Below are 25404 nucleotides of genomic sequence, written 5' to 3' on the forward strand. Positions count from 1 at the left end.
TACAGTCATACCTCGGGTTACAGCTGCTTCAGGTTGCGGACCACCAAAACCCAGAAGTACTGGAACAGGTTACTTCTGGGTTTCGGCAGTCACACATGCACAGAAGCACTAAATCATGCTTTGCACATGCGCAGAAGACCAAATCGCAACCTGCGCATGTGCAGACACGGGTTGTGAACGCTGCGGGTTGCAAACATGCATCCCGCACGGATCACATTCACAACCCAAGTGTTCACTGTACAATTCCAATCATCCCTGACCACTGGTCCTGCTAGCTAGGGATCATGGGAGTTGTAGGCCAGAAACATCTGAAGGGCTGAGTTTGAGGAACCCTGCCTGTGTAATGATCCTTATGCAATCAAGGTAGCACCACACATGAACAAGAAAGGAAGTAGCATCAAGCCTGAGAGCATCCCCATATTTGCAGAAGCACCAAACCACAACGCTGGAGTCGACTTTGGGTTCTATCAGTGAAAAGGGTGGGGTTTAAATAAAGATATAATCATAATAGCTTTTAGAAGCAAGAAATTCTAAAGTGGAGAACACCTTAAAAACAGCCAAGTGAGTATCCCCATGGCCACATAATGCTGCCTTGTCGGTGAAGAAGGGATGTGGTTTTATGAAAGGGACATGGCTGGTGGAAGCCTTTAACGGGGCAGTATTCTGTGCTGTAGGGACGCAGGTGGCGCTGTGGGTTAAAGCCTCAGTGCCTAGGACTTGCCGATCGAAAGGTCGGCGGTTCGAATCCCTGTGGCGGGGTGCGCTCCCACTGCTCGGTCCCAGTGCTTGCCAACCTAGCAGTTCGAAAGCACCTCCGGGTGCAAGTAGATAAATAGGGACCGCTTACCAGCGGGAAGGTAAACGGCGTTTCCGTGTGCGGCTCTGGCTCGCCAGATGCAGCTTTGTCACGCTGGCCACGTGACCCGGAAGTGTCTCCGGACAGCGCTGGCCCCTGGCCTCTTGAGTGAGATGGGCGCACAACCCCAGAGTCTGTCAAGACTGGCCCGTACGGGCAGGGGTACCTTTACCTTACCTATTCTGTGCTGTAATATTTTGTTTCAGTTCCTGATTGCCAATAAATAATTATTTTATGAATTATCTATTTATTGGTATTTTGATACTGTATTTTGATCTTGGTTGCCAAAAAGCTGTTGTTCTTTAGTTGTTAAGGTAAAGGTAAAGGGACCCCTGACCATTAGGTCCAGTTCTGGCCGACTCTGTGGTTGCGGCGCTCAGCTCGCTTTATTGGCCAAGGGATCCGGCGTACAGCTTCCGGGTCATGTGACTGGCATGACTAAGCCGCTTCTGGCAAACCAGAGCAGCGCACGGAAACACCGTTTACCTTCCCGCTGGAGCGGTACCTATTTATCTATTTGCACTTTGACATGCTTTCGAACTGCTAGGTGGGCAGGAGCAGGGACCGAGCAACGGGACCTCACCCCATCACAGGGATTCGAACCACTGACCTTCTGATCGGCAAGCCCTAGGCTCTGTGGTTTAACCTACAGCGCCACCCGCGTCCCTTTAGTGGTTGGGATCTGTCAAATGCTCATAAGTATTCTGAAGCAGTACATTTGTGTAACATATGTCAGAACTTCTTTAAAAAGAACAAGTGGAACCTGCAGCAAAACGTTGCAGTGCGAAGATTTTTGCAATCTGTCCTATAACCAGAAGATTGAGTTTTGTCCTCATTTGGTGGGCTGGGGTGGGGTAATTGCTTGGATTTTTAGTAAAGTTCCAGATAGTTTGATTCCTTTTTCTCTTCTTATCTGCTAGTGTGGCTTCACCAACCCATTATCTCTCAAGGTGACAATTGACTTGTTTGTAAACAATGATTAATTGATTGATTGATTGATTGAGGTTACCAGACATCCCTGTTTCCTGGGGACAGTCCCCAGATTTACAAATCAGTCCCCATACAAAATCCATTGAAGCTGAATAGTGTCCCTGGATTCATTGGGGGAAAAAATCTGGTAATTTTAGATTATATTTCTATGCCACAGTGATTTACTAACAATAAATAAGAATAACATGATAGAACATAATAGAAGTGATCATTGCAATGCTACTTTACATCTCTACACTGGACATAGAAAAGCAGAATATCAGGAGGAAAGGACATTTTCTGTGTGGATGGATTTATTTATTTTCCATAAGGGTATGGAAGAGCATTCAGTCACATAATCCAGTCATGTGATCCTCATACTTGTGGTCTGATGTTATACAGCTAAGACACAGGTTGGCCACTTGATAATAATAATGATCATGATGACATCAAAGCTGCTCCATGCTTGAGCTTGCTTCCTACAGTATTTAGTGCGAACCCCAAGATACATGAAAAAATTGATTTAAAAAGAGGATTTGGTGCCCTCTTTTGGATCAAAATTTTAAAGTGGCCAAATCCACTTGTCCAGAATCAGAGGTAGTAAAGTGCTGAAAATATATCCTGAACAACAGGACCAATATTTTGCATATATAAACATAGAGCCATATCAGTGCATACATTTAGCACATGTCACTACCATGCCTTTCAGTTTCAGAGAGCTGCAGCAAGCATTCACAAAAAAGGACTCCTGTGACATCTTAAAACCACAAAGCTGTTACTCTCTTGGGTGCCACAAGACTGTCTTTAATGTGTGCATGTAAAACAAAATTGTGTGTCCTTGAGGGCTTGCCAGAGGTCTAGATACTCCGAATAAAGAAAAACAAAGCACCTCAGGATTTCAAGAGGAGTCCGCTTATGAGCCATGAAAAAGTACCAGAGCACCCACACATAGTTGTGCAGGTTCAGGCAGTGGTGTTTATTCTCTGCTAGCAATGCTTTAAACAGCCACAAACAGCCGGGGGAGGGGGGGAATAGTATGTAAAGGGAAATCCTACTTTAAAAGCAGCTGGCAGAGTTTAGCCCCAGAAGTATAAAGCTGTTAGGTGGATAAGAGCTGGCGCTGAAATATGGTGTTTATCTTGACTGCCAAAGGTAAATAAAAAGGTTAAATGAGCTCCTTTCCCGTTTAAAATAAATAAGTGATTAATAGCTCATTCTGCCAACGGGAATAATTTACTACGGTCGGGGCTGTGCTTAATGTGTTTCTCAGGCCTCTGCCGTGCCGTAATTCACCAAAAGCTCCCATTTTGGAGAGCGGCTGTGAGGGTTGGGTGAGGGGTGCAGAGAGTGCTCCACTATCAGAGGCTGTAAGCCTTTGAATGCAAGTTGGGATCCCAAGTAGGCAGAGTGCTGTTGCACTCAGGTCTTGCTTGCTGGCTTGCCATAGGGATGATCCCCCTGGAATAATAAAGGAGCGCTTGCCAATCTCATGCAGATTTATAGCCTCTTTTGTCCTTCTTTGGCAATGCTGAGTCGCCACCTTACCTGAAACTAATCTTCCCCTGTCACAAAAGAACACACCATGTTGCAATGGCTCTCCTGGACAAGCTCTCAGTCTGCAGAGGCTGGGCCACTAATTAGGAAGCCCTTTAATTGACTCCTGCTGCTGTAGTGAACTGAACTCAATAGAAGGGTCATGGCCAGAATATGCAAACTGCTTCATCTGGGAAGTCTTGCAAGTGAAGGTAGAGCTATAGGGATGCAAATGCTGTGATCAGCGTAATTGAGCAGTGATGGGTGTTCCACATGGCCTCACACAGCACTGTACAAAGGAACAAAGGAAGCAGCTTTATAATGAGCGAAACAACTGGTCCATCTAAACCAGTACTGCTTACTGTAATAGGCAGTGGCTCTCCAGGGTTTTGCATTGTTGGAGGCTGCACACCAGGCACGTCTTGCCCATAGAGGCAAATGGCGTGGGGCGCCAAGGTGCCAAGTTCTGGAGGGTACCAGGGTTAGAGGCGGAGGCTGAACGCGGTGCCTCCTGGCATCAACTTGCTGCCCTTGCCCACCTCTGCCATGCCATGCTGGAGCAGCGTCGCGCCCAGAGCCTCCGCCTCTTCCTCGCCGGAGGAGCTGCCCTCCAGCCGCTGCAGGCCTCCTCAAGCCCTGCAAAGCTGCCGGCAGCACTGTAAAAAGGTTGGCAACTCTGGGAAATGGGGTGGGGGAGGGATCTTTGCACCACGGCTCCAGATATTCTTAAGACGGCCCTGCTGCACACTAGCAATCAGACGTAGGGAGAGTGCTGTTTCACTCAGGTCCTGCTTCTTGGCTTCCCAAGGGCAAATGAGGTTGAGGTTGAGGTCTGTACAGAAGTACAGTGGTACCTCAGGTTACATACGCTTCAGGTTACAGACTCTGCTAACCCAGAAATAGTACCTCAGGTTAAGAACTTTGCTTCAGGATGAGAACAGAAATCATGCTCCGGTGACGCAGCAGGAGGAGGAGGCCCCATTAGCTAAAGTGGTGCCTCAAGTTAAGAACAGTTTCAGGTTAAGAACAGACCCCCGGAACGAATTAAGTACATAACCAGAGGTACCACTGTACTATTTCTGGGGGACAGGGGGAGGGTGTGGGGGGGATTCCCTGGTCCTGAGCGGGGTAACTGTGCCCCTGAAGGACCAGGTGTGCAGCCTGGGAGTCATTTTGGACTCACTGTTGTCCATGGAGGCACAGGTCAATCCTGTGTCCAGGCAGCTATCTACGAGCTCCACCTGGTATGCTACCTGAGACCCTACATGCCTGTGCACTTTCTTGCCAGAGTGGTGCATGTTCCTGTTATCTCCCACTTGGACTACTGCAATGCGCTCAATGTGGGGCTACCTTTGAAGGTGCAACTAATCCAGAATGCGGCAGCTAGACTGGTGACCGGGAGTGGCTGCTGGGACCCTATAGCACCAGTGCTACAGGATCTTCACTGGCTCCCAGTACATTTCTGAGCACAATTCAAAGTGTTGGTACTGACCTTTAAAGCCTGAAATGACCTTGGCTCAGTGTACTTGAAGGAGTGTCTCCACTTCAATTGTTCAGCTCAGGCACTAAGGTCCACTTCCAAGGGTCTTCTGGCAGTTCCCTCACTGTGAGAAGTGAAGTTACAAGGAACTAGGCAGAGGGTCTTCTCAGTAGTGGCACCCTCCCTGTGGAACACCCTCCCATCAGATGCCAAGAAGATAAATAACTACAAAATTATTAGAAGACACCTGAAGGCAGCCCTGTTCAGGGACGTTTTTAAACGTTTGATATTTTATTATGTTTTTAAATTCTGTTGGAAGCTGCCCAGAGTGGCTGGGGAAACCCAGCCAGCCAGGTGGGTGGAATAATAATAATAATAATTAATAATTTTATTTTATAAGTTTGGCCACCGTGTTGACAGGATCCAAACTAGATGGACTAGTGACCTAATTCAGTAGTGGGGCTGTATGCCTCTCTCTAGCAAGCAAATATTTGTGCTCTTTGCTGACTTTTCAAAAAGAAAAGATAGCAGGAGTCGTGGTGGTGGCTTTCCATCTATACCTCTCTCCTCTTAGGTTTACCTCCGTTCAGTGTTTTCTTGCTCTGCATAGAAATTGTCATGGACTGGTTGAATACCGAGGAATGGAGGGAGTAATCAGTTGGGGAACCACCAAGGGAAGAAGTGTCAAGGCCTTGACGGGGAGGAGAAGGTGTTGGAAGGTGAAGGGGTAACAGGGCTTAGTGAGCTGGGAGAGTCTGTGGCAGAGAGAAGTCAAGAATCAGAGGCAGAAGCTGGCGAGTGAAAGAAGGGAGGCCAAGAGGCAGAGTTGAGTCTGGTGGTGAAGAGTCATTCATTTCATTCATTCAGCCGTTATTGGCATAGTTTAGACAATAAAATCCTAAAAGAGGGGAGGAAACAACATTGGTAATCCAGACATATTAAACACATAAAGCGTATAAAAAGACTCAATAGCCACCTTTAAGTAAAATTAAGTAATTTTAGATTGATTGGCTTCAGAAAAACTCGGTCTATTAAAGACACACTGGTCCACTCTGACCTTACATTGGCATGTTCTCCCACTAGTTCTAGCTTGATGGGTCATCATAAATGTAGCAGATGTGTATCTTGCCAGTTTGTGTTACAGACAAAAGAGATCTACGATGCTCAGTCTAACTTTAGAGTCACTATCCGCCACTTCAGTACCTGCCAGACCAAATATGTGGTGTACTTAATTAGGTGTCCTTGCAATTTAATTTACATTGGATCTACTACGCGGGCTGTCAGTGTCCGCATTGGGAAACATCAAGCCCACATTAGGAATCAAGTCATGAAGGCACCTCTAGTTGATCACTTTGTAGAACACCATCATGCAGATACAGATCTACTCTACACAGTCTTATAGGTTAATCAGAAAAAAAAGTTGGGATGAGGAGAGATTATGTCAAATTACTGTACCAACAAGAAACCAGACTGATCTATCTGTTTAAATCTCTGCACCCTGGGGGTCTAAATACTGAATTTGATTTTAATTGTTTTGTTTAAGTTTTCTGTCAAGATGGCTGCTGTTGCTATGTTCTTTGCTATATTTCGGATAATGTACCATTAAATTTCCTGTAAATCTATGTGATTCATTGCACCTGTTGAGAGTCTTTATAATGCCACTAGCGTTTGGCCAACAGCATCAGCTTACTACACTTTTTAGTGGTAGCTGATCCATGGCCATTTGATGTAGCTTTGGGGACTATTAATTTGGTATGTATTTATTATTGGTTGGTTAACATGCTGATGAAGATTTATCATCGAAACAGTTCATTATCCTGGAAGAACTGTACTGTCTGCTGCTGTGCTTGGAGAACCCTATTACAACGTTTGGAGCACCCATCATCTCACGTTTGTAGGATATACACTGTGGAAAGGCATTCTGCCTCCATTTCAGTGATCTTTGACTGTGAATTACCACTCCTACCATTCCTGTTCATGGAACATTTATTTGATTCTTATTAGTTTGTGACTCCATGTGCATATTATATGTCTTCTGTTTATGAATTTTGAAACAGTATAGTGTTATAAAAATATTTTCAGTATATTGTTAGGCGACGTGTTGCTCATTGTTGTTCCAAGTGTAGAACCTGACATTTGTCCCTTTTGAAATTCACTTTGTTAGTTTTGGCTCAGTTCTCCAATCTGTTAAGGTCTTTTTTGAATCCCAGTTCTGTCTTCTACGGCATTAGCTACCTCCCCCAGTTTGGTGTCATCTGCAAATTTGATGAGCATCCTCTTCATCCAAGTTATTTATAAAGATGTTGATTAACAATAGGCCCAGGACAGAACCATGACGGCAAGACACCTCCTAGCTTTCTTGCTGCTCTTGCTTCAAGAGCTGGAATTAGGCCCTGTGGGCAGCTGTGGCCACATGTTAGTCTGTTGAGTGGATTATCAAGCTTGTAAATCAGGAAACAGGATTACAGAGAAGAAATGCCTTGATTAAGATGTGTTTCTGGCAGAAGCTACATTAATAGCTGCAGATTCCCTCCCCCCCCCCCCCCGACTCCTGGGCTGCATTCAGACAGCACTTTTTCTTTTTCCTTACCTGATGATTTCCACATTTTATGTGTTCTTTCACACAATTTTAAAGCCACTTCTGGAAATCTAATGGAATCCAGCAGAAGTTTAGCATTCATTTCTGTGTTCATTGCTTTCGGAAAACAATCCATTTGCACTAGCATTTCCTTGCAGTTTTCATGTATCATGCCATGCAATGAAATTTGTGGTGGTCTTCTGGAATGCAGTTCCCGCCTGCTGTTTCCATGAGTAAATCATGGGGGAAGAGAAGCATGCATGCACATAAAGGGTGGCATTATGTCCAGTGATGTTTGCTGTTGTGTCTAGGGTTGGGCACTATCACCATCTTAAACATCACAATATACCAATATATCACTATGACTGAAGTAAGGATGGAACTACATCAGAAGCAAACAGGGTCATGTCTTGGCAACTGCTACTACTCAGGGGTCTAAAATTGATAAATTTTACTTACCTTTAACATAGTGTTACAACTATTATTTTACAGTTCAGGTAATTTTTAAATCAGCACATTTTCTCTAAAATTAAAGCTGTATAAGTATAGTTAAAAAGGTAAAGGGATGCCTGACTGTTAAGTCCAGTCGTGAACGACTCTGGGTTTGTGGCGCTCATCTTGTTTTACTGGCTGAGGGAGCTGACATTTGTCTACAGACAGTTTTTCCAGGTCATGTCGCCAGCATGACTAAGCTGCTCCTGGCGAACCAGAGCAGCGCACGGAAACACCATTTACCTTCCTGCCAGAGCGGTACCTATTTATCTACTTGCACTTTGACGTGCTTTCAAACTGCTACTATAATTATAATTAAAAAATTGAAAGAATTGATTAAATTTTACAGAGCAAAAAATTATTAAACAATTTAATCTGTCTCAGCTAACTGAAGAGTAATTTAAGTAGACTAAATGCCTTCCCCTCCGCAGTGACCACAGGTAGATACTCACAAATTCCTTATCAAGTGCACCTGTGTGCCTGCAGTCAGGGAGTACCAGATTCACTGGACCATATTCTCTTGGACTGCCCTTTGCACAGCAGAGTCCGCAAACAGATGCTGAGCAAGATGCCGGACCTGCAACCCACGGCTCTGAGAGAAAGCCAAATGAGGTTCCTCCTAGAGGACAGGGACAAGGACATTACTGCCTCAATGGCTTCCTTTTTAATGTCCATCTTACCCCAAAGGGTTCTTAATGAATCATCCCTCTAGGGAATAGACAGAGTGAAGCAGAACAACTGAGTGCCTTGCGACCCTCGACAGCCTCACTCCTGTCCCTTTTAAATCCATCCCACTGACTTGAAATGCCAAAAAAAGGTATTTGTATTTGTATTGTATTGCAATTTACAAATGTCAAGTTGCATCTGCTTCCCCACTCAGAGGGCCAAGTGCAGCTCCATGCATATGTGTGCTCCACCGAGTTCTACTAAACCTACTTCTACTTTCCTGGGAATAAGCCCCATTGAATTCAGTAGAGCTTACTTGTGAGTAGACACACATTTGCTTTCACTTCTTACTGACAAACACCCCATCATTCTCACTGCACAACTACCCAACCTCCCAGCTGTAATGTGGCCAGTTAAATCCCCCCTCCATTTCCCCTATTGTGACACTGAAGCCCAGCCCCCAGCCCCTCCCCCCAAATCCCTCATCCCATCAATCTCTCACTTTTTACCATCCATAAAGATCCAGTAGTAGTTAGAATGTTAGACTATGAACAGATAGACCCAAGATCAACCATGATACTCAATGGGTCTCCATCTCTCAGCTTATTCCACCTCTCAAGATCTTAACTAGTGCAGCTGCTTGAAAAGGAAATACATTCTAATTCCGTCCCCCCCCCCCCTTCCTTCCTGCTAAGTGAATTACCATTGCCTCTTCCCAGGGAGTGAGAATGCTGATTTCCTTTCCAGCTTGTGCAGCAACACATTGTTCTGCCCCATCCCCATGTTTTAAAAACCTGTGCAGGTTCTAGGTAATCAGAAAATGCAATATCCCTGTCACTGGCTTTCTGAAGATGTGTGGCCTGGGTAATTTAACCTGTCAGCGCCATCAATCATGGAGGCGCAACCAGCAGCTGAACAAAAATGGAGGGGTGAAGAATGGCAGGCAGCTGTGCAATGGGCTGCAGTCTTCTAAAGGCATCCCCCCTTCCTCCTCTGGCTTGTGCCTTTTGTGTGGCAGCAGTCCATTAAATGCTCCCTTAGTCAGTGAGCTGTCTTGCTTTTAGCTGAATAATTAAGTGCTTAAACTAGACATTAAAACATCTTAACATAGGTGGGTTTTGAGTCGTTTGAGCCTCAACAGTTTCCCTTGACTAAATTACAGATATAAAACTTACATTCTTGTGGAGGATCATTTCCTGCAAGAAGAGATGTATATAAAACTGCAAAAAGTGCTGTGGCCCCTTAGAGACAGAAACTGGTTTAATGAAACATTTAGTTTATTGGGCTTTACTAACTGGCTTATGGCAGTGACAATTCTCAAAGCGATCACAATACTACTTATGGTCTTGCTGCTGTAGATGCACAATGCATAGGACTACAGTCGTCCCCGCCCCCCCCCCAATAAATTGTTAAAGGAATCTGTGCATTTATAGTAGAAAACTGAAAATAAATCACCTACAATAGCACTCTCAAAGTTCTGATCCTTAAGCAGCCAAAACAACATCATTCTTGCACAAGAAGTGAGGGTATAAAATATAAATAGATCTGGGGTATCCTCCCAAATGTTGCAGAAGTCAAAACAAAAAGAGCCTTGCCCCCAAACACCTTTAGGAAAAACTCGGTGTGAAAGACCCCACCCCCCAGTCCAGTGAACATTGGTACATGACATCAGCCTTTGGTCAGTTGGGTTTGGCATAAATATCAGGAGTCTAGCCCCCTACGCTGTCCTGCTTCACACATCTGTGGTGTCTGCATGCTACACTCCAAGACCACCACTCCAGCAAGGGCAATTAGGACCTTACATTGGGAAATGGTTGGACTTGGAAGCAGCCTGATCCCTGTTAGAATTCCTGCTCTGTGATTGCAGTCATGGGATTGTTGTCTATCACATGACGGTATATGTTTTGACTCCACAAAGTGGGAAGTGACGGAGACAGGATGTTTGTGTTACTGTGTTCCATGAAGTGGGACCATTGTCCATTGTTCATTCTCTTTGTTATCTGATGCTAGAGAGAGAGGGAGCCATGTTTCAGTGCTCCATGTGTGTTTATACGTAAATAAAGTAGATTAGCCAAAATGCTGAGTTGCTGAGGTCTGTTATGCAAGCTGCGCAAACTGCGGATCCCTAAGTGTGCTGATGTCTGTTGGCATCGGTCGCTGTGATGTTCTGGCTGAAGAAAACTCATGAAGCTCCTGAATGATCGACCAGGAGGAAGAGAACATGCCAGTCGGTCTCTGCCAGGGTCCTACCCTGTCATGTGGTAAAGTGAAGCAGCTTGCTTCAGTCACCACAATAAAGTGGCCACAGGATGGGAAATAGATAAAAGCAGGAATGGACAGTGCGACAAGACCCCCAGCAAGAGGTATGGGTACCATTTGGACTCTACTTCAGGCAACAGGATGTCTGGGCCAGCAAAACAAGGTGGTTAAGATATAGCCCAAAATTTCCCCATGGACGACCTTTCTAGATATTCTCCAAACAGGGGCATTTTCCAAAGTATTGCAAAGCTTGGCAACTTTTCAGAGCTGCCAGAAGAGTGTGTTGAGAGTGCAGCTGAATCTGTGCCACTGCCAGGGTCTGTTGTCTGAGCAGAAGCCGCCACACATTTTCCCTTGAAATATTTGTCTCCAGTTCTTGGCTGAGTGGTTTGCTACCATCTACGTAACTCTAGTTTTCCTGAAGAATTTCCTACACTTCAGAAGCATTCCCATGTGTTTTCTCCTTCCCAATGCTAGTGTCCTTGAGAATGTTTTCAACATAACCTGCTTCTCTTCCTCCACTCCTGAATCTGTAGAGGCTGCAACTAGGGAAATTAGGTAGCACTGAGCTTCCTTGCAGCTTAGGAACATGAGAATTTACCCCCAGTCACTGAATAAATCCAACCCAGGCAGTTTCTATCTCCTTTAAGACTTCAAGAATTGAATGGTACTGGGTCATTCATGAGAGCACTTTAATGCCCTAAGTTGTGCGCTTGTGAACAGGTACGGTGCCAGATTTTTAAAGGGGAGAGTTCAGGGTGCCTCACCTTCCCTCCCCCTCCTAATAAAAAAACAGGACAGAGCCCAGTCCTGTTCACATTTATTTGCCATTACTGTAGATCTATTGGCTGGGCCACTACATTTTTTGTAACTTAAAATGATGGGTGCTCGATATGGATGGGTGCTGAACTTGGATTTCCTGCTCACTTTGTTTGAGTTTAGCCATAGATTCCTGCCCCTGCCTCTGCCCCCAGATCTAGGCCTCAAAATGCACACTCTCAAACATTTAATAGAGGTAACATAGGGACTATTGTATCCTTACAGCACCCTTATTCTGACAGCAAGAAATTGTAGCCTAAGGATCCCTTGTCTCATTGCATATTTCCCTCCAACATGTTGTATTAATTTATTCTGAAATAGCAGGCTCTATATGGTGCCAATAGTTCAAAATGAACTTTGCCAGCGGCAGCATATGATATCATAGATTGGACACTTGGTGATGTGTTGATGAATGGCCCTAGGTCCTAGCAACCAGTGTCAAGATACCTACAAGCTGGTGTGTGTGTGTGTGTGTGTGTGTGTGTGTGTTAATGTCTGAAGAAGTAGCTCATAACTAAAGAAAGGCAACCACATTGGTTAGAATGTCTGTCTGAGACTAGGGATGCTTGTGTTTAAATGAAGCTCACTTGGTGACTTTGGTCCAGTAACTCTTTCAGCTGAACCAACCAGGATTGTTGTGAAGATTAGCTGGGTGTGTCTGTGCGCACACAAATGCACACAGCTGAGAGCCTTGGGGGCAATATAAAAGTAAAATGATAAAAACTAGGGCTCAAGGGATGCAACTAACACAACATTATTTTAAAGACATCCCCAACTCTTTCCCCAAATTAAAATTAGAAACAATGTTTTACCAGGCACAAGTATCATTAAAGAGAGCCTGTCCCTTATCGGTTGAATGCAGGAAAACAATGGCTTCAGAACTAAAGAACACGTTGTTGCTTGGCAGGAAGTAGTATCTGAATGCAGAAATGGAAGATTTTGCAGTGTGGGGAATAAGCTTTGCTTATTACATGATCTTCCAGGTCTGGAGCTTTTGCAGTAAGCCAGAAGCACACCGCCATGCCATATGCAGTAGCTTACTATGTGCAGGGCTTTGTGTTAGTCAGATTGCACTCATGCCATAATTTTCAGAGAAATCACAATTCTATTAATATTGGCTGTATGGCTCCCACCGTTGTTCCAGTGCAAAAGCTTACCAGGAGGTGGAGGAGTGCCAGCAAATCGCAGCCCAGGCATTGCTAGTTCATAGCCAGAGGGCTTCAATTAGCAGCCACCCAGAATAATGTTTTGTTTCTTTTTGATAGAATTTTACAGAGGGTTTTGGTTGTTGTTAGGTAACACCACCACCCTAGACATCTTTTTCCCTGCCATTTATTTTTTACTTTACTATCTCTTTAACTTTCTTTTGGTAAAGAGTAGAAATACAGACTTGAAAGACTAATCAAATAGTATAAAATGATAATGCATACAGTTCCATGTTGTCTTAGAAAAAACCCCCGACAGTATTCTTCATCCAACTAAGTTCTACTCAGAGTAATCCCACTGAAATTAATAGATCTTAAGTTAGTAATGTCCATTATTTTCAATTTATTTATTTAACAAAATTTATGCATGGCTTGACTGTATAAAGTTGTTTTCAAGAAAAATGTATAATTATGATTAAAATACAATTATAGTTAAAAACAGTTAAAACGTGTTTTTTTTAATTCACAGCAAGGAAAGAAGGAGAAAGCCAATAGTGGCTATACTCTGAGTAGGGCTAACATTGGATACAATAAATTTTGTTTGGTAATGCCAAACCTTGTTTGGATATGCCAACCTTGACATGGTAGGAATTTTTAAGATTCTGCAAAGTCAGTCTCCTAATGATTGTTGGCAACCCTTGGTATAGTCTGTAGATCTCCATTGCTCTCTTAATCGGCAACAGTATGAAGCATGTTCTTGCTTAAGAGACCTCAGTATCACAATTGCAACTAATTGCTTGCTCTCTAAAGGCTGACGACTGTGTATAGCATACATATTTCAGTGTTTTCCACAATATTTTAAATCTCATTTTATCCTTATACAGTAGGCTAGATTGTGTGTACATAATTTGAAAAACACTCTGTAGTGAGCTTCATGAAGAATCCCCGCTCCCTTGTCTTCTGGCTGTGCCACAGGTTGAGACCTTCTACCCGAGTGACATTTCCTAGAATGTGGGAATCCAGTAGTGTTTTTAGCCTTAAATATTTCAAGGGCGAGATAGCCATTAATTTCACGCAAGCCAGCTCTATAACATAGCCTGTCTGGCAAATAAGAACAGGGATGGCTCTAATTTTTAGCCTTTTATTTTTTATTTTTAAATGTATTTTATTATAGATTAATAAAAAGGTGGATCTAAAATTTCACCAGTCAGGGCTTGCCCACATTTCTGCTCATCTTAGAAAGCATGGGTCTGAAAGGTTTTTTGCTTGTCCTGTGCAGTCTCTGCATGGGTGCAAGAGGTTTTCCATTTGCTTTGCCACTTTCCCCTGAAAAACCTGCTCCTTGCTGCTGAATTGGAGCAAACAGGTTTTTGCAGATTGATATTTGCTCCAATTTAGTGAAAAAAGTGAAGGTTTTCCCAGGGAAAAACAGCGGGAGAAACAGAAAACTGCTCAGCCCCATGCTTTCTAGGCCTGCGGCAAGCAGAAGAGTGGATGAGCCCTGAATCAGAGCAAATGTCAATCTGCGGAAAACCCAATTGACCTTTGCTCTGATTCAGCAGTAAAGAGCGGGTTTTCCCAGGGGAAAGCAGTAGGACCAGCAGAAGTGTGTATGAGCCCTTTGTGAGGCAGACAGGCAGTGAGTGTCCTCCAACCCCCAAACAAGAAACACTTTAATATATTTGCCTCTTCTCCTCTCTCTCTCTCTGAGCTCCTAGCCCTGCTAACTATCTCATTCAGGAATTCAGTCTGCAAGCGTGGTCGTTGAGCTGATGCTTCTCCAAACACAGGCTCCAAGAAAATGCCACCATATGGTCACTCTCTCCCAACTATCCTTGATAAATTGTGTACAGTTCACATGGTTCACAACTGGTTACAAAATGGCTTTCCTCTGACTCTCTTTGGAGACTTTGGTTCTCTGTTAAATGGTTAGATGTGAGGTGGGCAACCTGCTTCATCATAGAGCTGGCACAGGATGCCATAGCCAACAGCTTGAGACAGGTGCCTTTGGGATGCTTTTCTAGACCCATACTAAAAGCCATGCCCTGTCTTCTGCGGAGTTCATTGTTTGAGTCAGGTGATAGTGGAAATACCCCTCCTTATCTGCTCCTGTTGGTTGAGTTGTCCATCATGCCCTTGGCAAAGATGGTGGATCTTCTGCATCCCTTATTGGTGAGGCAAGGGGCAGGCCACCTCAAAATGGATCTCCAAACATCCAAAGGGTGAAACATACTGAGGTACAACCCAGACATTTAGGATGGGCACCCATGCCTTAGGTTGGGTCAATGACTTGAAACTATCAGGTTGGGGGCTAGAAGCCAGACATGTAGAAAAGTCATATGATCTCATAAAACAGACTTTTTGGGGGCAGGGGATCAAATGTATATTAAACAATATAAAAATTTATATAAAACAATGCAACACTTACATAAAAGGATGGAACTCCTGATAAAAAGGGGGCAGGGCTTCTGCCACTTTTTGTGAAGACAAAAAGCATGCCTTCTATTCTTCACAAGTCACTGCATTAAGAAAATAAGAAGAAGCTTGACTGTATATACAGTGGTACCGTGGTTAAGTACTTAAATTGTTCCGGAGGTCCGTACTTAACCTGAAACTGTTCTTAACCTGAAGCACCACTTTAGCTAATGGGGCCTCCTGCTGCTGCCGCGCCGCCGGAGCACGATTTCTGTTCTCATCCTGAAGCAAAGTTCTTAACCTGAAGCACTATTTCTGGGTTAGCGGAGTCTGTAACCTGAAGCGTATGTAACCTGAAGCGTATGTAACCCGAGGTACCACTGTATTGACAATATTTATTTTGATTCATTGACCAAATCTATTATTTACTGGTCAGATTCTCAGCCTGACCTACATCTCAGCACAGTTTCCATTACACTTTCCAAGAGATTTTCACATCTCTTGGTGGTTGCTTGACCTTATTGCTTCCCTCCCAACCAACTTCGGTAAAGCTGAGCTCTGTCAGGTTAAAAATTTCTTTTGGTTCTTGATTTGGAACAGAGGTCTCTTCAAGGGGCCAGTCCTCAGTATTACTCACAACTGAAAGCAGCTTTTGTGTCTTTAACTGCTCTCCATTCGGTGCAGTCCTCTGCCTCCTTGGCTTGAAGTGATTAAGATTTCCATGGGCCAGGGGGCGGCACTTCCATTTGCAGTTCTCTTGCCAAGAAGCGTGGAGGCTGCACTTCTGCGTAGAATAATAAAGAATTTTTACAACAGTAAAATACTTTAATGGCAGTTTAAAGGGCCACTGTCAGCCCCCAGAGGCCTCTTTCCTTTTAACCTTCTTCACAGAGTGAGAGGCGTGCGCCAAACATTTTCACAAGGCCTTTCATTTTGCTTTTCTTCTTTGGTTTCCCTTACCTGTACAGTTTCAAAATCACCAGGAGCATGGATCTTACAATGTCCAAAAGCAGGTGACTTTGGGGAAAAGGTCTGGTAGAGAAGACTCTGTCAGGGACTGGCAGGAGGTCAAGGAGAGAGGGGATTTGTGGGCAGAGGAAGAGGAGAGTGAAGAGAATGATCTTGGGGAAGGTGCCAGTGATGCGTAGGGTTCCATGCCACAAGTGAGTAGAAATCTTCCCCTGTCACCAATTCCTTCATTGATGCCTGAAGTATTTGTGAAGCGATTGCCAGAAGAGGCAGAAAAAGTGGAGCAGGAGCCAGAGGCCAGTCAGCAAGAGCAAGGGAGAAAGGAGCAGGTTCAGGAATTGAGAAAAGAGCCTTCAGGGATCCCTAACTCTTAGAGGCTACTATGTCTCCAGAATCCCCTGGAAACCCACCCACCCCTGCTGTCTCCCTGCTTGAGGAGGAGTTTAGAGCAGTCTCTGAGAAGGAGCCAATGGTTACGCCAATGGTTACTCAAACACAACACAGTCATACCTCGGTTTAAAGATGCCTTGGGTTAAATCTTTTCAGTTTGCATCCCGCGGTGACCTGGAAGTACCGGAAAGGGTTACTTCTGGGTTTTGCCGCTTGGGCATGTGCAGACACTCAAAATGATGTCATGTGCATGCACAGAAGTGGCGAATTGCAACCCACACGTGCACAGATGTGCAGACGTGGGTTGTGTTCTGCTCAGGTTGCAAACAGGGCTCTGGAACGGATCCCGTTCGCAACTAGAGGTACCACTGTATCTTTTAAGAGATGGTGGTTGGGGATATTCTATTGCTCCAGCTATCTGAGACTCGCACAGATCTTCAGCAGTGGCTTGCTTAGACAGCTGACTAGTGAAGAGCTTTGTTGTATATCACTTGTGCACTAGGACCTGATTTAACCAATAAAATGATAAAAAGCAAAAGTCCAGTGTGTTGAACCAAGGTGAACTATTCTTGAAGCTCTGTAAACACCAGCTTGGTTGTCAAGATAACCCCACAATTAATTGGTAGTTGTTGTGACAATGAGCTAAGATGTGTTTATTGTGCTTATCTTTGGGCTTGGGGTGCTGGGCTCTGAGCCCAGAAAGGGGAACTATCTGTGAGACTTGGGAATTTGTCCCTTATGCCCTCAATTGGTCAGGTGAAGTGATGGGTAGGCCTGGCCAAAGTGATGTCTGCTGCTTTGTGTATAAAGAATGTAGGCATGTTTGCCTGGGTTCAGACAAGCCATCTCTTTGCTGTGGTGTCCGTCCCATATCTGAAAAGGCTTGGAGACCTGGCAGGCTGCTTTGCTGTAAGTCTAGACCTTCTTTAATAAAGCACTAGAACTGATCACTCTGACATTTGGACATCCTTCTTTGGTATCCCTACTTTGGTGTAACCACTCCCTCGAGCCCTCCTTTGGGCCTGCAGTTCAGAAAATCCATTCACTTGTCCCCGTGGGTCTGGGTGTGTTTTGGGTCATACTTGTTTTCTGGGCAACTGTTTGCCATGATCACTAGCACTAATCCTCAATTTCCTTCTCCGTAGGTGGGATTGGATTTGGCCGTACCAAAGGCAACTCTGGCTCTGAAGCAGATGATGAAACTCAGTTGACCTTCTACACTGAGCAATACAGGAGCCGACGACGTAGCAAAGGTGAGGAGGGGAGAAAATTCGATTTAATGGTTTAGGCCACAATATGATACGATAATCTTTATTGTCATTGTCCCATACAGAACAATGAAATTGAAAAAAATCTACATCAGATATTCAAAAGCCAACAAGCCTGCTATCCCAGCTATCCCAGCCTGGTTAGCCCCCTAGAAACTCTGATACCCCATAATTAAATACAATATACAATACAATTGGTGAAGGTGTGTGATACAACAACGTTGCTGAAGCTATATGTATGACTGGATGTTGACTGCCTGGGAAACATTAAATCATTTGATAAAGCCTAGGATCTTAACCATTATACAACCCATGGGCTGTATCCAGCGGCAGTTCCAGTGGAGGCTGGTCCACTAGGGCGAATGGGGCCCTTCCCCACTAGCCTCAGTCTACCCTGAGCCAATGCCCACCTGCCTGCTTTCCTACTTGCAACCCACCCAGTAGGGTGGCACTACTGCTGGTCTTCTGGCTTGTCACCCTTCCAGTCCCAATATGCACTATCCTGCACTGACAAGTCCTACTCAGAGTAAGCCCACTGAAAATTATAGACATGACTAATTAAATTCATTCATTTGAATAGCTCCACTCTGCGTTGAACTTAGTTGGTCATAAGCCCATGTGTTCAGCTGGAATCAGATGTTCTTTGCTGTTCTGCAGCTGTCTGTACTTGCCTTCCCTGGAAATGGATTCTTTCTGTTTCTTTTTCCTTTCTCTCTCTTCCCCCCCTTTCATTTCCTTTTCCTTTTCTCTTTCCTTTCTTCTTCCTGCTTATTTTCTATATCTTACTGTATTATGAGAAACTTTAACAAAAATCTCAACGGGCTGCAGGGGGAGAGGAAAAGAAAAGGACAAACTAGTGCAGCAAGGCAAGGAATTGGCTTGGTTGACGACCTTTTCTCCTTCTGTGCCACTTTTTTTCTTCTTGCAGATTTCTTTTAATGTGTTTTATTTTACCTGAAGCAGGTATCTTTTTAAAAAAATGATATTTATTACTTTTAAAAATTACAAAAAAGGAAAAGAAGAGAAAAGAAGACAAGAGAAACAAAAAAACAAAAGAGAAACAAAAATACAATACAATATATAGACAATACAAAACACAACCTAAACACATTAACCTAAACACATTAAACTAAACTAAACAAAACCCTATCCCCAACCCTAACCCTAAATAAAACAAAACAAAAACAATTTAAAAACATGCATCACAGCTTTTCCATACTCTATCTTTCATTCCCTTGTTTCCTCGACCTCCTCACACCTCCCTTTTTGTATTCCACTTCTATTAATTGTTTCAGCAAATCCTTTCCATCTTTCTCTATTCTCTATCATATTATAAATATCTTAACATATTTTTTAACCTTATTTTCCATTAAAACTAAAATACTTATATATGCTTAACTCTTTATAACATATCTGCTAAGGCCATAAAATTCCATTCCACCATTTTTCAATCACTCATTAATTTTACAGTATTTCTATATATAAACTTTAAATTTTCCAATCTTCTTCCACCATCTCCTCTCCCTGGTTTCGGATTCTGCCAGTCCTTTCCATCAATTCCATATAGTCCATCAACCTGGAGATCTTATGTCCGAGGCTCTTAACTGTTTTCCAGGTCCCTTCTGCAGGTCTTCTTCATATTCTTTAATGCTAAACAGCCGATCTCGGGAAGACTCCAACCTAACAATACTTTTATTCCTTCTGGATATAATCCAAATCCAAAGGCCCCCAGAACTTCAATCTCCTCCAGACCCAAGAAGTCAGTTAATCCCTGCATAGAGGGATCTTTCCAACTTTCCTTTTTCAGTCCAAGCCGGGATCCGATCCTCAAAATCTTTTTCTAGATTTAATCATAAAAGGCCTCAACTTATAAGACTGAGGATCCTGCTTGTATTACTTTAGGTTCAACAACAACAGCTTTCTCCTTCTCCTGCCAAAGTAGATTCCTGTACCAAGTCCTGAATTATTTCTGTATTGGTGCTCACTTTTTGTCTCAAATTAATCACTTTTTGTTCCAAATTGTCAATTTTAAAAGACATGTCATCCGTCTTCTTATGAAGCTATTCCAGCGAATAGCTTATCTTACATAATGCCGTCACTATGACTTCTCCTATCAATATTTTGAATGGTCCAAGGTCAATCTTTGGTTCTCACAATTCCTTATCTTGCAGCTAGTGATTCCCCAGTTACACTCCTGTAACAGTTACACAAGCTCCCTCTAGAGCGAAACAGTCTCCACTTGTATCAATCCTTTCAAACACAACTCAAGCCATAAAGATAGTTTCAATTTTCAGTTACCTTTCCTCCTTTTTAAATGCAGAAGAGGACAATGGAAACAGTATCTTTCTCTTACAGTATTTAGCTAGCTGTCAAATACGTTCTGTTCGCAGTCAATGAACTCTCCCAAAACTTCACTCTTTCTGGCAGCTCTTTTCCAGGTTCAGAGCAGTGATAATTTGATTTTTCACTCTCTCCTGCAGGCTCGCTAAGTCCAAAATTTCCCCCCTCTTCTCCTGCTTTCAAGGGGTTTTTTGTAATTTTAACCGATGGAAATTTAATCCTTTGCCAAAAGCTTTCAAAGACTTTAGCTTGTAACGTCTTTGCTTCAATCTATTTACAAAAGTGGAAGGCGGACTTCCTGTTTAAGACCTTCCCGTTTCGGTCCCAGATTAAGGTATTTAAAGATCCAATTTTCCGTTCTACTCACGAGTAGTTGTTTCAAATCCAATTGTCCACAGGAAAAAGTCAGCGCTCTCCGGCAACAGCAATGCGGCTTCACTCCGTGAAAGAAGCAGTCAATTTGAAGCACCGCGCCACTCACCCCACGTCGCTCCAAATCCCCAAAACAGGGTTTCCCCACGAGTAGGGGAGGCGCAAAAGGTGCCAGCCGAATCCAGGTTCACAAGGTTCTCTCGCTTGTGATTTCAGTGGGTCTCTGCCTTCGCCGTGGCGGTCAGACCCTGCTTTCCACAGAGCAAGTTCCTCCCGATCGGAGGAGCTCCGCCATTGCCGGAGGCGCCAACTCGGAAGTCCCTGAAGCAGGTATCTTTCACATTGAAGTGATACAATCCACTAGATACAATCCACTAGTGATACAATCCACTATGATACAACCAATAGATTGCACCACCTCATTTTGCTGTATGTGTAGAACAGGCTATAGGCAATTCTAGAGAAATGCAAGAAAAGGAGAGCAGAGAAATCTCCTGAGTTGTGCCATCTTTCAGTTTTAGCAGAGTTAGGAGGCTTGTTCTTTCTCTATTATTTTAAAGCCTTAGTTTCAGAGTGTGTCCCACACTTGCTTCCCTCCCCACCAAAAAAAGTGCTAATCTGCATTTGCATTCCTTTATTTTTGTGACAAGAGGTGGCTTTGAAAAATGAGTGTGAAGAAATAATGAAGTTGCAGGGTCCTTTGAGCTCAGGAACAAATTACTGTTTTGTGCGATGGCTTCTGTGCTTTGCATTCACTATCTGTACTTAAGCGTAGCAAGATGCAGGATCAGAAAGTTGCCTCTACTATCCTGCGAAAAAACAGTGAAATTTATTTCAGTGATTAGGTGTTGGCATGCATAGGAATATGTTCGTTTTGGGGCAAAGCTGGCTCAGTGGTTGCCCTCCTCTGCACACGTTCCAGCTTGCCAATATCCTTCTTAAATTGTGGTGCCCAGAATTGGACGCAGTATTCCAGGTGTGTTCTGACCAAGGCAGAATAGAGTGGGACTATTACTTCCCTCGATTGGGACACTAAACTTATGTTGATGCAGCCTAGAATAGCATTAGCTTTTTTTGCTGCTGCTGCTGCAAATACACTGTTGACTCATGTTAAGCTGTGGTCCACCAAAACGCCTAGATCCTTTTTACATGTACTGCTAGTAATAGGGTTGCCATATTTCAAAAAAGTGAAGATCTGGACAGGTCTCTCAGGGGAAGTGGTGGAGCAAATAGAAGTGCTGACAAGCCCCGAGGGAGATTCAGGATTGTATCCAATCTATCCCAGGATAGATCTGACCCAGGATGATCCAGGACCAACTCAGCCTGTATCTGGGACCCAAACTGATTCAGGATCCTTGCACAGTTTTAATTAGTCTTTCAACCCTAATTAAACATGCAGTTGGCTGGGGAAGAGGGGAGAATAAGACACAAACAGGCTGCATCCTTCTCCGTCTCTGCTCCCTGCCAGACCTCCCAACTTTTGGATCGTCCTGGGTTGGATCAGGTCAACTTCAACCTAACATGGCCAAAACCCTGGTCCATCTGAATTTACCTGATTTGGTTCAGGAAGGACCTATGATTTGGTTGGATCTGGCGCACAGCTTTAGTAGAGGAAACCAACTATAAATAAAGTGTTCCTGTTCAGGGTCCAAGCTTTCCTTCCCCTTCCAAGCATTCTACTACTCCTTTTCCCATGCTTCATTCCTTGTCCTTTTCCATTGTAGTTATTGAAAATTTTCAGTTCTCCCCCAATTTACCTAATTTCCCTCTTGTAAATTTTGGGATTTCCTTGGTCATGCTGGTGCTTCACTCTTGCTTCTTGGTGCCCCTTTTTTTGATACAATCCTGTTGGCACCAGGGCTGGCCCAATACGTTTTGGTACTTGAGGCAAACCACAAAATGCCCCCCTTGCCAGGGCAGAAAGGTCACTGTAGAGGCTGCATGGGGGGAGGGGGAGGCTTCTGAGGAGGCAGATGATCAGGCATTCACTGTGACCGTGGGAAATATATTCCTTGGAGGCCAGATCTGCTGCCTCTGTAGATCCTGCCTTCTGAGGCAATTGCCTCACCTTGCCTCATTGATGGCATTATTAGATGTGAGGGGATGGTAGTGATGAAAATGACCTTGAAGATCAAAGTCTTAATTACAGGGCCAGCTGCCTCCCCCTTAACTCTCCATTGTCCTTTGCTCCTGGTCATTTTTTCTGTATGTCCCAGTGAGTCTTTTGTGTAGGCCATTGTCAAAAATGGCCTGTTTTGTTTTGATATCTTTGCCACTTTCCCTTTATGGAAGAATATATCTATATCTGTCTCATCTATTTCTATATTGAACTCTGCTAATCCCATGTGCAAGGGAGATCACCAGTTTAAGAGAAAACGGTGTCTTTTTTTATAAACATAATAATTAGAACTGCAGCTGAGAACCATAATTGGGCAAGCTTCTAATTCCTACTAGAGAAAGCTGTGTCACCAGAGACAGCTAATTGTTAGTGATGATGCTTTCCTGTTGATTTTTATAGTGGGCCTCTTGTCACGGTTATTTGGAGTTAAATGGCCATTAAGGGCAGTGCAAAAGTGTCTCCAGCCCAGATGAACCATAGCAGGACAGAGGACAATTGTTAAACGTGCTGCAGTGCCTTTTTCTTTTCCAGTGCTTATTGGAGTGGATCTGGTGGTTCATCTTTAACTCTGTACATCTCATTTTATGCTGTATCATAAAGCATACTTTCTGCATGTGAAGCACATCTCTCCTCATTTGGTTTTGGGGAGAGAGTTCCAGTGTGAGTGATCTGAATTCAAGGTTAACCCCTGAGGTTAATAAATTCAGTGGCCTTGTTAGCATGTCACACTCAACCAAGGATAGCATGGGAGTTGTCCGGTTACTGTTGGATTCGAACTCTCATCAGTCCCAGACATCATGGTAAATGGTCAGGGATGATAAGAACTGTAGTCCAGAATAACTGCACTCAAACAAATTGTGTGTTTTTTTAAATCAAGTAGTTAAAATAATAAATTCATATTGGGCTTTATTTAAAAGCCAATTCATTTAACAGCAATTCATTCTTGTACTTTCTCCAACTGAAGAAAAGAGTAATGAATACTCCTCACATTTTTGCTTTAGTGGATGTGATTTGTTCTTCCTCGGGATCCTGCTACTGTTGTCTAAAGGCCTGTTCTTCACTTGTTGGCTAAAAGCATGTTCTTCACTTGCAGGAAAATGGGGTAGGAGAATAAGAATGGACATTGGCAGTAACCACCCCAGGCTGCAGGTGAAATAAAACGACTCCCCTATGTAAAACTCCTCGCAAACAGAAGTCTAGCACATGATAATACAGATTATTTATTTATATTGAATTTATATCTGCCAAAGCAGTTCAGGGCAGCAAACACACCCATAATAAAACAATTAGGAGGGGAGAAGCGTTCTTTTAAAAAGTTGCAATAAAAACAATTTCTGAAACCTTCTCTCTTCATTCCAATGATCTCAGGATTGCCGAGAACAGTGTCCTTCAGGCATCAAATGTCAATAATGGGGGGGGGGGGAGAGACAGATGCACCTCATCAGGGTCTCACCTGCAGATTGTAGTGTCCAAGATAGTTGATATAAGGGAAGGTGTTCTTTAAGGTACTTGGGTCCCAAGCCATTTAGGGCTTTTGTATGGTAGCACCGACACATTGAATTGGGCCCAGTAGTTTACAGGTAGCCACCACAGTGCTTTCAGGACCAGTGGCATGTTCCCATCAGGCTGCCTCACTTATCGAACTAGCAGCTGCCTTTTGCACCAGCTGCAGCTTCTAGTCTTCAAGGGCTGTCCCACAGATAGCACACTGCCGTAGTCCAGACAGGAAGCCAGCAGGGCATGGAAAATGAAGGCCATGCTATCCTGGTCTGGAAATGGTCATAACTGGCAAATCAGCCTAAGCTGTGACTAATCACTGCCATCCACAGAGACTCTAGTGACAATTGGAACCCACGACTACTCTCTATGAACCTTTTCCTTCAAGAAGAGTTCACCCCTCCCAGAATAGGTTGTGCAGTTCATTCCCAGATGCAGGAAACACCCACTGACTACACCTTTGTCTTTGCAGGATTCAGCCTCATCTCCCACTGCTTTTGTATAGCTGATAAATAGAATAATAATAATAATAATAATAATAATAATAATAAAAAAAAAAAAAAAAATTTATTTATATCCCGCCCTCCCCAGCCTTAGCCGGGCTCAGGGTGGCTAACAACAATAAAACAGTACAAAAGTACAGCATAAACAACACTCTAAAATCATTCATTATAAAATTAATTAATTCAAGCCACTGGCAGCCATTGGGCCAGAGCTCCACGAAGATTGCCGAGGGAGGGAGTCAGGCTGTGCCCTTGCCAAAGGCCTGGTGGAACAGCTCTGTCTTGCAGGGCCCTGGTCTCTTGTGACAGAGCGTTCCACCAGATCGGAGCCACAGCCAAAAAAGCCCTGGCTCTAGTTGAGGCCAGCCTAACTTCTCTGTGGCCTGGGACCTTCAAGATGTTTTTATTTGAAGACCGTAAATTTCTCTGTGGACAGTTTATACTCCAATTATATAAGGGACAGTTTATACTCCAATTCCTTGCCTGCTTTTCTGTTTCTAATGAATTTTTGTCCTAAGGGACATTAGGAAGTACCACCATTCACCTACAGTCTGAAGTCTACCACATTATTCTGCTGCGTATAACACCAGCTATAAGTCCTAGTTTATTCATACCTTCCGTTGTAGTCATCTGTTTGGCCCCATTGTTACTTGTGCCAATTTGCATTGTGGGAGCGAGTATCTAGCTCACATGACATACCCAGATTCATGGTTCTATGTGGTATAGTCAAATAT

At 43.7% G+C, this 25404-nt stretch overlaps 1 protein-coding gene across 2 annotated transcripts in view; it reads left to right on the plus strand.

The window, feature by feature from the left end:
- Positions 1–25404, plus strand: part of ASTN2 (astrotactin 2) — a 664383-nt gene that overhangs the window by 280364 nt on the left and 358615 nt on the right. For both annotated transcript variants that reach the window (XM_081896297.1, XM_081896298.1), the window contains exon 5: positions 17717–17824. In XM_081896297.1, the coding sequence (XP_081752423.1) occupies positions 17717–17824 (108 nt within the window). The remainder of the gene's footprint in view (positions 1–17716; positions 17825–25404) is intronic.

Source organism: Podarcis melisellensis (assembly GCF_964234715.1).
Source record: "Podarcis melisellensis genome assembly, chromosome: Z".
In the NCBI taxonomy this organism is placed as follows: Eukaryota; Metazoa; Chordata; class Lepidosauria; order Squamata; family Lacertidae; genus Podarcis; species Podarcis melisellensis.